This window comes from Malurus melanocephalus, unplaced genomic scaffold (assembly GCF_030028575.1).
Source record: "Malurus melanocephalus ecotype Western Australia unplaced genomic scaffold, MMel_1.1 scaffold_373, whole genome shotgun sequence".
Lineage (NCBI taxonomy): Eukaryota > Metazoa > Chordata > Aves > Passeriformes > Maluridae > Malurus > Malurus melanocephalus.
In genome coordinates, this window is record NW_026623605.1 from 599,019 (window position 1) to 612,152 (window position 13,134).

Sequence of the window (13,134 nt, forward strand, 5' to 3'; positions counted from 1 at the left end):
TCACAGATATTTTCAGCCTGGAAGGAGTAAAGGAGCTGCACAAATACCAGGTGCAAGAGGGACAAAAAAAAACTCTGTACTAGTGAGAAAATGCAGCACTTGTGATGCTCTCTTTGGCTCAGCTGGATTGCATCTTTCTTCCACAGCAGCACTTGAAAAACAGCACCATGAACTCRCACCATTGCACTCAGATTCTTGGGGAAAAAAGCAGCAGCATCAGATCACACAGCAGATCAGGCCAGCAGCTGCTCCTCCTTACAAGAAGTTAAACTGGGTGTTCCASACAAAGACATGAACTACCTCGAATGGAAAATAGCACACACATAAAATGATTGTTTCCCCTGGTTCTCTTTAATTACTTTCTTACTCRGGGACAAAACAAGAAGCATTTGTTCCCCTGCTTTAAAAAAAAACCCTCATGATCTGCATTTATTCTCAGCATCCAAAACAAAGGTCTCTTAAACAGGAACCCAGCAAAATATTTCCCTGTTTCTACCTATTATTCAAAGTAAAATTCCTGCATTCTCAGTAAACTGGAGGTTTAACACTTACAAGAACAGGACAWGAGGAAGGCAAGCACTGTGAGAGACATGGAAAAAACTGGTCTCTGCTGCAATGCTGCCCTTCCAAGCAYGCAACTTTCTTCTTCCCCCATGCAKTTTAGACACAATTTAAYATTTTACATCCACMAAGTGTTCTCCRTGTCTCTTGCCCCAAAGAGGACTGCCAATGTGACAGCCCCATGACTGTGGGTCTAACCAAGACAGAGGTGACTTTGTGGTACCCTTCACACAACAGCTGAGCCAAAGATTTCTCTGAAGAGAAGCAAAAATGAGAGTACTCAATTAATTTCAAACAAAAAAAAAAAAATAAAAGGTATTTCTTTTAAACCTCAGATGCTGTTGATGTTGTGACAGGAAGCCTGGGGGAGTGCAGGAGCATGGGAGGGAGGCAGACAATAGTCAGGTGAAGCAGACAGAGAATCCTAAAACCTCCTCAGAGGAGGGAAAGCTCTCCAAAAGGATCTGAGAAGCTCACTCAGCCACTCCCTAGAGCCATGCATCCCTACAGAAAGTACATGGAGGGGGAAATTCTATTTTTGGGTTAAAACTCGATCCTTTTGTCCCTCCACCACCGGAAAGTCTGAACTATCCTACTCACTACAGCACATGCCTTTCACATCAGCAAGAGCCCTGACACCTTTCTTCCCAAAATCCCAAATCCATCATTCTGCTTTGCACTGGACAGCTGGGGTGGCAGCTGCTCTCCAAAAACCTCCCCTCCACCGCCACACTCACTTTCTCCATACCCAAAATCCCTTCCAGCCCCATTTAGAGATTTCCCATTCCCACATCTCTGCCAGCTGCACCCTGGAACTGCCACAGGGACACCTCTCTGCCCTTCTGGTCACCACCAACACACTCTGCAGATAGATCCAGCACATGAACACCTCCATCCATCCCAAACACCCCTCCCCATCTCTGCTGCCTTCCCTGGGTAAGGAGAAATTCCAGCCACGTCCAAGGTGTTGCTGCAGTGTATGACAGAGCAYAAAAAGAACCAGACTAAAAACTGCCCAAAGAAAGTGCAGCAAGGGAGGCTCCCCCAAGCAGAATTGATGCTGGAAGGGATGAGACAGAATCATCAAATCATTTGGGTTGGAAAAGACATCTCAGACTCCTTCCTAAAGGTTATATGCGGAYAAAACCTTGGAATCAGCAGGATTTCCAAGCTCACAAAGCTCACAAAACAGAAAATATTTTCTAATGTAACTATATGCCAGTGATAAAACCCTTAGAAACTCTCACCATAATTTAATTAGGAGKTGAAAATTTGCAGTCTCTCCGACTGGGTTTGTGTACAGTTCCAAATACAGATCTAACCGCCCAGCTAGCAGCCACACTGAAAAAGAAATATTTAGTTCCTAAACTTTATTATTTTAAAGCTAAATTCGTACATCAGAGTTTATGAAGAGTTTAAAATCTCAAGGTGAAATGTTAATGTCCTTTACAATGCACTTGTTCTGAAAAACCTAGCCATGACTAGCTCCCCCTAATAAAGCATTAGGGGAGCTCCACTGGGCTGCAATTAACCTTTTTGTCAGGGTTTGTCTGGTCTTAAATAATGATGACTTTTAAATCAGTGTAACAGGGAACTATCCCCTACCATAGACTGAAGGGAAAACTCTTGGGTTAAGAATTATATTTTGTGTGGAGAAAAAAAAAAAAAAAAAAAAAAAAAAAAAAAAAAAAAAAAAAAAAAAAAAAAAAAAAAAAAAAAAAAAAAAAAAACCAAAAAACAATTGGAGAGGGCAATTCCAGCAGTGATTTTGTTGATTCCTGCCTGCAGGAGTGCAGGGAACAGCTCCTGACCAGGGAAAGATTGTTTTCCTTTCCCTGTGCAGCATGAAACAGTTAACAGGCAGAATGCTTAAGTAATATATCATTTATGGCTTACCTACAAAAACAAAGAGCTAGCACTGCCCAGAGTGAGGAAGTGTGGAATCCAATTGGTAACATGGATCATCCTTTGGCATAAATAGATAGCATGAATAAATTCCAACTATTTCTGTACTTTCAAGCAGTAAAATCATTACAATGGCTGGGAGTTTGCTCTTTACTGCARGCAAAGTATGTCTGAAAGAGTTCACTGTCTCTCTGAAAAACTTAATAATCCTGGTATTGTTRTTTTAGAGGGAGAGAGGGATAAACAGGATTCCTGAAAAAAACAGATTAATAGTCAAACATTGTTCAATCATTCCCATGRTGCAGTAAAAATATTTCTGGACTGAGAGTGCATTAAAATGAAATTCAAAATATTGGGATAAATTTCCTGAATTAAAATTCTGTGTGTTCCACTGTCTGATAATGCATTGCACCCCAGGATAATTTTTACATCCAACCTCTGTTCTTGCTCAGTRTTTTCTTCCCAGTTACCATCCACCCACTGCAGCTGCTGGGAGCTCAGCATGGATGAAGAACTAATGGGTAATCTTGGGCATATCATTTTACCTCTCTGAGCTTCAATTTCTCCTCCTTAAAAAYGAAGATAATGCTAATTACCTAATTTGCAAGCCATTTTGAGATCCTCTGATAAGAAGAGYTAAGATTTATATAACACTAGAATACACTTGGTATACATTTTTGAATTGCATTATATTTTTTAATGTAATTCTCAAATAGYCTTAAATTTACAGTGCCTGACTTCTTAAATTTCACTTATCTGCAAAAAAAGGCTAAACTTTATACATGCACAGGGCCACGGAGGAATTACTTCCTATAAATGTATAAAAACAGGTGCAAATTTTGGGAAGAAGAAGGAAAAAGAAGAAAATAGTAATTACTATAAATGTCAGTCAGCTGGCTTTTAGGAGTTGGTCAGATAGCAAAGTTCTCATCCCATCCCATCACCTCATCCTGATTCTGCATTTGACTGACCCCAGGGACACACTGAGGGGCCAAAGCCTCTTGCACAGCAATCTTCACCAAACTGACCCTGTGTGACACTCTCAACAAGACACTGAGACCACACAGTTCAGTGAATTACAGGTTAAATGGGTGAAGAATTTGCTACGTGGCAAGTATTGAACGAGGAGCAGCGGAAAATAGCAAAAAAATTATTATTGAGAGCCCTCCAGACCCCAGTGGGCAGGTATCCTATTCAGTGCTTGTCTCTAGGGTTTKAAAGTCCTTATAAAATAACTGATAGAAGTGTCAAAGGAAAGGAGGATTAGAGGAATGTCAAACAGCAGTGAGGGTAGTCAAGCAGGAGGATGTGATTGATAACTGGGCACGTGCCATTAAAACGTGTTTTAAATGGAAAACAGCATTTTAGGGAAAAGCAATGCAAACTGCAACTCCAGCACGGGAGAGGGAAACGTCCCAAGCAAAGAACAATTCTGAAAAGGATCCAAAGGTCTTGGCAGATGAGCAGCTCAGCATGTAATTGGCTTTGGCAGAAAAGTCACCTGCTCCTTGGATACATGACAGTGAGAACAGCCTTGGAGAGGCTGAGCAGCGGGCAATAATGAGGAATTAGCTGGAAACCCACCCGGACACAGTAATTGCTGCAGAAACCGATTGGGGAGCTGGGAGGCTGAAATCCAGGCCACCACAGCTTCATGCCWGTGAGCTGGATTAAAGGGCAGCTGAAGCATCCCTGTATCTGCCATCAYCAGACCTCCACAGCCAGTCTAGACAGAGGTTTAAGGAGATGAACTCATTTACTTTGTCAAACGAAGGCGCAGTGATGAGCTGATTATAAGTGTAAATGCCTTAGTGGGACTTCCTTAATACAGTGGGAAAAAAAAGACATAAGAAGATGCCACTGCAAGAAGTCAGAGCCAGGCTAATTTGACACTTCTTTAATGCCAAAAGTATGCTGGAGAAGCACAAAAAATATTAAGTAATGTGGTGGATGCTCAGCCTYCTCTGAATCAATACTGGATGCCTCCCTGGAGGGGATGGTTTAGTTACACAAAAGTTCATGGGYTCAGCAGAGGAGCAACTCAGTGAGGTGGAATGCCCTCTGTTACACAGATCAGACTTTTAAACTCTGCTACATTTATATTTATTATTTCAGATATGGCTAATGAGTGTTCAGTTTTCCCCACACAAAGTGTCTCCATTTACAAACAGCTGCCGCTTTTACGATCAACTTCCAGTTTAATTCAATCTCTCATGGGGTTAGATTTGATTTCGACAGGATTTCATTTTCATTGCACGTTAAACTTCCAGAAATTTGCAGACAGTTAATGTGCATTGRTGAGTTGCTGATGGAGCACAGAAAGGGCTCCAAAGGCAGCATCAGATTCAGAAAAAAAAAAAAAAAAAGCATTTCTGTGAGGGAAACTGAACAACCCTGGGGATGGAAATTCCCTCTTCTTCATCACAGTGGGTCTCCAGCAGCAGTAAAGCAAGAAATKACACAGGGGGGGAGAGAGAAGTAAAAACAAGGCCTGAGAGTGAGGAAACAACTCTCTTTGTGATTATTCTGTGCTGTGTCTGTAGAAAGTGCCAAGTCCGTGTCACTGAAGATATAACAGGGATGAATAATGGGGATGAATAACAGGGATACTTGTCCTGCAGGAGCAGGAAAAAAGCAACCTTGGAAGGGGTTCCAGGTTGCTGGCAAGYTGTGCCTATCCCAAATGGATGGTTTAAAACACCAAGAGACTCTCTCAGCACCATTGCACTGAGCTGGCTGCTCTCGACACTGAAAGCCCAGCTGCTGTCTTGGCAAGTGACCACTTCACTTGTCATTCTCCACACCAAAACCCTTTCTCCCAGCCCAGGAGTCCCTGGATGCTGCACTCGAGCCCCGGGGGAGAATGGAGACATGGAGGTGATCTCCTTGAAGGGAGTGAAACTGCAGATCACAGCAAAAGGAAACATCACRAGAACAAGCAGGTCTCCATCGCAACGAGACCTGTGTTATTACAGCCACGGAAAAGTGCAATAAAAACACGTTAAGGATATCCAAATTGCAACCTATTAAATTGCTGTGATGGATTACTGTCAAGGTGATGTACTCAACAGGGTACACTGTGCTTCAGCTAAAGGTAGAAACYTTATTTTCATGCTCTGATCCCTCCACCCACTTGTTCTATTATCRCCAGGATTGATACCCCCTCAAGGAAAAAAAAGTTCCCCATGTGCACTTAGTTATATATGCTTAATAACCTGCACTTATTAAAGATAAAAAAGGATCAGAATTATAGGCTTAGCAAGGATTAGCAAGCCATAAGTGCATATTTCTGCAACTATTACACTTTTTATAGCCCTGTCACACTCTGAGATAGAGTTGTATCATTATATAGAGTTATATAACCATAAAGAGTTATATCATTGGAAGCATTACAGCATTGTCCCAGACAGACTTGATTATCAAAGTCTGGCTCTATCAAGTGAAAAGGAAAAAAAAAAAAAAAAAAAAAGCAACTTCAGGATCCTGCTGTGCCATCTCCTGATGCCATCTGTTAACAGCACATGGTCCTGAGTTGTGGGGGGCTCATTAACACAACTTTGCATCCTGATTCAATATCCCCTTGGTATTCCCTAGAACTTCCCTGTCACTCCAGAGGTGGCAAGACTGATATTTCACTCAACAGAGACTCCAGATAAACAGTGAGAATCCTAGCCAAAATAAGAAATCGAAGTTTACCTAGAGACCAGGTTTTTTTTCTTTCACTGATGATAATAACAAAGGGAATAAAACCATTGCACAACTAGGTGAAACTGCAATATTAATCAAAAATGCTGGTCTTTTTTTTTTTTTCCTATACTTAAACTTTCTGTTCAATAGAATCTACAGCACTTCTGGCTTCAAACGGTGTTAACATTTTTAGTGGCCCCATTCACCCTTTTAATAGTTAAGGCCCAGAAAAATGGCTTCATTCTTTTCCTGACAAATAAACATAAGATTATTACCACGGTGTGTCTTTGGAGGAATTGAGAGTCTTCAGATGTTTTTAAAAGGCCATTGGGTAAAGACAGAATAAAAGCTCAGCAAGCTGATAAAAGCATCCAGCTGTGACCCGACAATGGTACAAACATTAAAAAAAATATTCTTTGGGTTTCATTCACTYGAAGAAAATACATAATAGGATTTTTTATATGCTTGTAATGGCCTTCCACCTCTGCTGTGCASGGCACCGAGCCAGGACACCTGGGCATCCTGGTGGCACCTGCTGCTGAACCCAGATCAGACAAACATTCCCATTAGCAGAGAGGAGCAGGAGAAGGAAAGAAAGGGYGATCACACAAACACAGCACAGCTCCTTCAGCAGGAAATAAAACATCAGCCCAGTGACCACCAAGTGCAGCCATCACCTTCTGCCCCAGCTTGAATTCTCACACCTCTTCTTCCATGCTGCCCCCATCCACAGCTCAGCAGCCACTGGCTYGGGAGCTGGGCCCTAAAAACCAAAACCCAAATCAATGGAGGTGTTCTCTCTCCCCCTAGACCTGCACAGCTGCCTGAAATACCTTCAGTCAGGAGGGAACACATCAACCAGGCAGCTGATCCTTCCTTCCATTACCATTTCTGCCGCTTCTGCTCGAGTTGCTGGRGGGTTTTGACACTTTTGGCTGGTTAGACACTTTTGAAAGTAGTTTTCCATTTACAAGGAATGRCTTTACAGCACTTTTTGGTCCCCGTTACATTGCCATACATCATAGGTCTCCCACGCATCAGCCAGCGGTAATAGATCGGAGCATGAGTAACAAGAAAACAAGTCAGTCCAATCTTTAGTGTCGACTGCCTGTACCCTCTCAGAAAACAAGGGTTTTGATCTCTGTCACTGTATTTTATGAGGGGAAGGTAGCTTTTAAATATCCTTTTTCTCCAGTCTTGCTTACAGTCCAGTAAGTTTCAACAGCCTTCTGGTCYGCAGCAAATTCACAGCCCCCTGGGTGAGCCTGGAAAAAATTTCATTACTGTTACTCCCTCTGGCAAGCAAAGCCCCCTCCTCCTCCTCTCTTCTTCCTCCTCCTCCTCCTCCTTTCAGCATTAATGGTGAGCACACAGGTAAGCAGAGACAGACACCATCTGTCACAGACCTCTCTGACTCCTTCTGCTCGCACAGGGCTCATCCCTGTGAATTCAACTGTATTTTTTGCACTCAAAAAACACTCTTCTAGGCCCACATCAGGGAAAAAAAAAGAAAAAAAAATCCCACCTCACCCTTGCAATGTGCTTTGTAAAAAGACAACTGTTTTATTTGTCCGCTCTGTTTTCACAAACCCACCAAGTGCTCGACCCTTTTGGGCAAATCTGCATCCTCAGTACCACTCTCTGTCCCCCAAACCTGCTGTTTGCTCCCTGCCAAGATCTCCCCGAGATCCCAACCCCCACTGCAGCAGATCTGGCCAGCCCAACCAGGTATTTCCAGGAGAGAGGACACACAGACGCTCTGCAGGGTAGATACAATCATGGATATGAGTTAAACACCTCGCAAGAGCGTGATAAACTGAAGCTGTACAACAAAGCAACACACCTTTGAACRTCGCAGAACGTTTTGGTGTGGGGAGATTATTGCATAATGGCATCAATATTTTATTTCTGCTGAATTTTTTAGCTCAGATTTACTGCTCCCATAAGTAACACACAGTAACTCATCTGCACCATAGTTACTTATGTATTATGTATTGCATGGTCCTGACAGAATTTCTGAAGAAATATCCTTTTTTTAAAAAGGAGGGGAGCAAGAAAAAATAGCCCTTTCAATGGCAAATCCCAGCACTCAACAGCAGTATTTTACTGAAACCCTTTTCCACAAGACTTTAAAAAATCCCCCACTAAATTTTAACGTATATGTTTACCGATCTCATAATTCAAAAAGCAAGTGGCCTGGCAGCTTCTGAGCACATTGTAATGTTATCTGCAGGGACAATGAATTATGTATCTCTCATAGCACCATGTCTGACACAAAAACACTGTGATCCCATCGCTGTGGGATCCCACAGATCCACACAGCTGAGGCACAGAGGGCAATGCAACAGTGCTGTTTCCCCACCCCTGTCGTAAAGCTGTGCAAATATTTGAATATGATTTCTTTATATCAAGGATGCAAAAGCCATTGCAAAATTTATGCAAAGGCAGAAGATAAATGGGGTCAGTGGTTTGCAATTACGAGGTTTGTTGGAGGCACTGATCAATGCTAATCAAAGCTCTAATCAAAGCACCCTGAGCAGATCCTTAAGGCTCCAATCCTGTGCTTTAAAGGCACTTGGGAGATGTGGCTGCACTGCCTCTGAAACGTTCTGTTTGAGTTTTGGGGTTTTAGAGGATGACTTTGGCAGAAATAAAGACTCTACAGACACACAGCCAAACTTCTCTGTCTGCTGAGAACAATATTTTGTGATGTCCATCGTTAGTACCTGGCATTTTAACGAATGCAGAGCAGCAGTACACAAATGATGTATTTCACTGCTACTGCTCCTTCCCACAGGAACACATATTCCTGTTCTGGATACCACAGGGGTTCTGCTCCTCCTCTGCCATGAGATGGGGAGGTGAAGAGCTCAGCCCCTGGAGCACATCCCTGCTTCCCCAGGGAAAGCAGCAGAGTTGAAATTYCCAGACTGAGAATCCAAAGGAGGCAACATTCATCATTTGAGGGCCACCCTCAGTATGTCTTCTCTGTCCTGCTGCAGTCAAACACCCCCCAGTGCAGCTCAGTCCTGCGGGAAGTGGGGCAGAGCTGGGAAAAGGGCAGATCTGGGAGCTGGTTCCATGTCAGATACAACTTGGTCCCCCGAGAAATCACTGATTAGCATTGAAACCCTGCCACAGGATTCTTGCAAAGATTGGCTTTTTCCTTCTGAGCGCACACTATGTGTTACACACTGCAGTAAGCAGCCAGTCCCATGCCTTCAAATACCTAAAAAGTCCTTTTAATTAACCAGCATTTACCCTAAAAAATTCCAATTATTTCCAGGCAGGAGAATTCCACATTATGGAGCTGAAAGTGAAATAAAGAACATTTGCAGGTTGCTAGCTAAATTGTAGAGGCAGTAAAGTTTATGATGGATGAGGAGGTATTCTTATTTCAGGATCTTATAATTTTATGGATAATACTCTCTAGACAAAAAAAAAAATTGTCATGTTTAGTGTTAGCTCGGAGGGGAGCCTTTCGTTTTAAGTCTGCCTTTGTACACTGAGTTTTCAGTTATCCAAACACTTGTAATAAGCACTATCTAGATATTAAGAAATTACTTTAAACGCTGTTTGCATTCAAATGACACCAACTTTATTCCAAAGAAGATGGCTTAAAGCACACCAGCTCGGAGTGAGATATCAAGCCTTCTTCAAGCGTGAAGGGAAAAAAGATAGTGAGGAATTAATCATCAGGAGGCAGCTTCCAAGGGATGTGGGTAATATCCCTGTTTATGTAAGCGTGTATTGTTTCACCCAAAGCCATACACATGTAAACCTGACACAGGACACGTRTCTCACAGCCAAAGCAGAGGGTGATGCTGTCACATCCTCTGTACCTTTCCCCACCAATTTCCYCTGCAAGGCTGCAGGTCTGCCCATGGGCTGTTCACTGACAAGAGCATTTCAACAAAATCCTCCCCTGAAGCTGAGAAGTGCAAGCACAATGCAGGCATCGTTCCTGAGCAGTAATAAATGACTCAACCTGGCTGGTTTTTTTTGCATTTCACCTCCAAGAGGGAGAAGGAGAAGAAATAYCAGTATCTCATCACAAGGAGCTGGAATTATTTTTTTCCTGAAAAGATGACATCTGTCCCGTAAGAGAAAGATGTCCCAAAACAACACAGCATTCAAACGACTCAAAAAGGTAATTTTTAGAAACTGCTGACTGTAGTGATGGAGAAGTGAATTACAAAGAAAAAGGAAGGTTTTTGACTCTAGAAAAACACTGGTAGGCAATTTCCACTCATGGTGATTTATCTTTAAAAAAAAAAAAATTAGGAGCATGGCATTGAAACTCTTGACAGGTCACGAAACATTTCCTCAGCTCAAGATGCAGATCACAGACATGGCACATCCCTGTGACARGTCTGAGCTCAAGCATGTACTTCTATCATTCACAAAAAATAATAATAATGTATTTCATATTTACCTTTTGTTGAATCATCTTCAATTGGTTGTTTGAATAAGGTGATATCCTTAAAAGTGCACAAGAACAAAACCACTTTTTCATGCTCATTTCTTATAGGTGCAATTTGCATGTAGAACCAAACTGGGGTTCCTGGAGCAGAGAAAAAAAGTGACATTGGAATGTGGTGCAGCACAAACTTCCCCCAGCCCACAACATTTACACATTATTAAACACATATATAGTTTAGGGGCGTGTAATATTTCTGCATCTTCCAGGGCTTTTAATTTTACTTCCTCCAAAGAAAACAACATATTCCCATTTTTAGAGCTTCATTAATCTAACTGGATGATAAACAGAGACAGGATGCTATTTAGAAGTTCATTCTGAAATAAAATGCTCTTGTTTTTTTTCCCAGCATGTCTCACAGACTTAGTCTAAAAGGTAGAAAGGTAAGAAAAATAATGGGTGGATGGTATCTTTGATTCCTCCTTCACATAATGTGGAGTTATCAAATTGTGAAGTGCTCCAAATTTTCTGTGACTACATTATTTAAGAGGACCTGAGCTGGACTCTCAGTTCCTAACAGGATAAATCAGATTTGGTTTCTCTTTAGTGTTTCAGGTCACACCTCCACCCCCTCACTGCCCTGCCCAGTGCAGCAATCTCCCAGCACAGTTACCTCTACTTCACTTCTGAAATGAAACCAAGTATTTTTCCAGCCCCACCACTCATCAAATACACAGCCAACAAAAGCCCTCGGTGCTGCAGTGACCAGCTTGGCTTTTGGTAAATCCTSCCTGTGCATTTCAGGAGCTGAAACCAATTCCAGGCTGGCACACCCGTGGCAGTGCCCTACACACAGGCAGGTGTGCTCCATAAGGGGTGAAATCCTACAATATTCAGAGCCATTTCCTTAGAAACACCCTGTTCCCCTGCAGGGTTGGGAATGTCAGATGTTCTCCATCCAGCAGAGCTCTGYGTCCCTCCCTCCCAAACGAGCACCTACACACACCGTGCTATAAATGCCTTCACAGCCATCTAATTACCTCTGGGATTTGATTGTGCTTTCAGCCAGCTGACAGAAGGGCTTTTCTCCTGAGCTGCCTGAGAGCTRACACATTGACACGAGCCTCTTGCCCACTGTTATCCACAGGGGCCCCCCCAAATCTCCTCTAATGCACAGGGAGCTGTGCCAGGAACGGCAGGATGGATCCCAGAGGGCACAGAAAACCATTTGGGCTGGGACTACTGTGGGGAAGGTTAAAACCCACAAGGGTTCATTGAAATTCGACTGGGATTAAACCAGTAACTCACTGCCAGTAAACCGGAGAGGTGGGAGAGATGTGGGACTGCTTTTTGTGATAATTCCAAAGCCATTATGCCGATTACTTGATTATCTTAATTCCCAGTTGCTAACCCAAGATAAAAGACTTTTTATAACTACTAAAACAGAGTGCTGCAGCTCTCTGGAGAAATAACTCGCACTTATACCTGGGAATCCATTGGATCCATTTGGGAAGCTCTGAGAACAAGTAGGTTAAACCTGCACAAAGGTGCTGACAAAAATCCAAGACAGAGGCAAGGTGGCTACTGCTGTAGAAGCAGCAAAATGGGGAAAAGAAGGCAAAGAAGTTTCCCATTACCATATATATATATATATATATATATATATAAATATATATACACACGTTAGAGAGAGAGGCATGCATATACATATATATATATAAATAAATATAGTTTATATATATGTATATGCATGCCAAATATGGTTGGTGAACAGTTGTGTGGGCAGAGGGAAGGACTACACAACAGGGGAATGCAGCAAAGCAGAAGAAAGCTGCAGCAAGCTTTCAGCTCCAAAGCTGGAGCCTGCGAGCTGKGTTAAAACACCAAGGGGAGGGTGAAGTCAGCAGTCGAACAGATGCTGCTGGAGAACATCAGCCCTTAAAGATCATCTCTGTAACACTGGGGAGGAAGATGRGAAAGCAACCTGAAAACCTCAAAATCCCCCTCTGCCAAAAGCATAAGGGAATGGGTAAAGGAAAATAAAAAAAATAAAAAAAAAAAATCCACATTGTGCCACACTACCAAAAACACATGGCACACCTGGATCTAAAGTTTGAAAATGTGGGTGGGAGGGTAAAGGCACTGCAGCCCTCRTGAAGGTGATAAACAGAAGCCCTTYCACAGARCAGCCACCAACACTCYGCAGAAGTGCATCCACACCAGCAGATAACTAATCCTTATTTTTCTCTGCTCTGATATTCAGCCTGGGGGATAAGCAGGCAGTGCCTTGAAGGACCAGAGAATGACAAATGGAAGCAAAACCTGAGCACACCAGCTGCTGAGCTGGAGCCAAGAGGTGAGCCTGTCAGCATTACTGAGAGGCTGAGGCTCTGGGCTGCAGGTGATGGAGAAGAAAACTGACAACAGATSTTATGGATGGCAAGTGACTCAAGCCCGGAGAGAAATATTGAGTAATTTTCCATGAAGTCCTTCTGTAATCCTGTGTAACTTATGGGAAGTGTGGGCTTGGAGATCTGGSCAAAGGTGAAGATTTTATTAAG

General features: G+C 42.7%; 1 protein-coding gene across 1 annotated transcript in view; it reads right to left on the minus strand.

The window, feature by feature from the left end:
• KCNH5 (potassium voltage-gated channel subfamily H member 5) overlaps nt 1–13,134 on the minus strand; it is a 147,267-nt gene that overhangs the window by 112,228 nt on the left and 21,905 nt on the right. Inside the window, exon 4 of the mRNA XM_057378768.1 lies at nt 10,589–10,717. Within this exon, the coding sequence (XP_057234751.1) occupies nt 10,589–10,717 (129 nt within the window). The remainder of the gene's footprint in view (nt 1–10,588; nt 10,718–13,134) is intronic.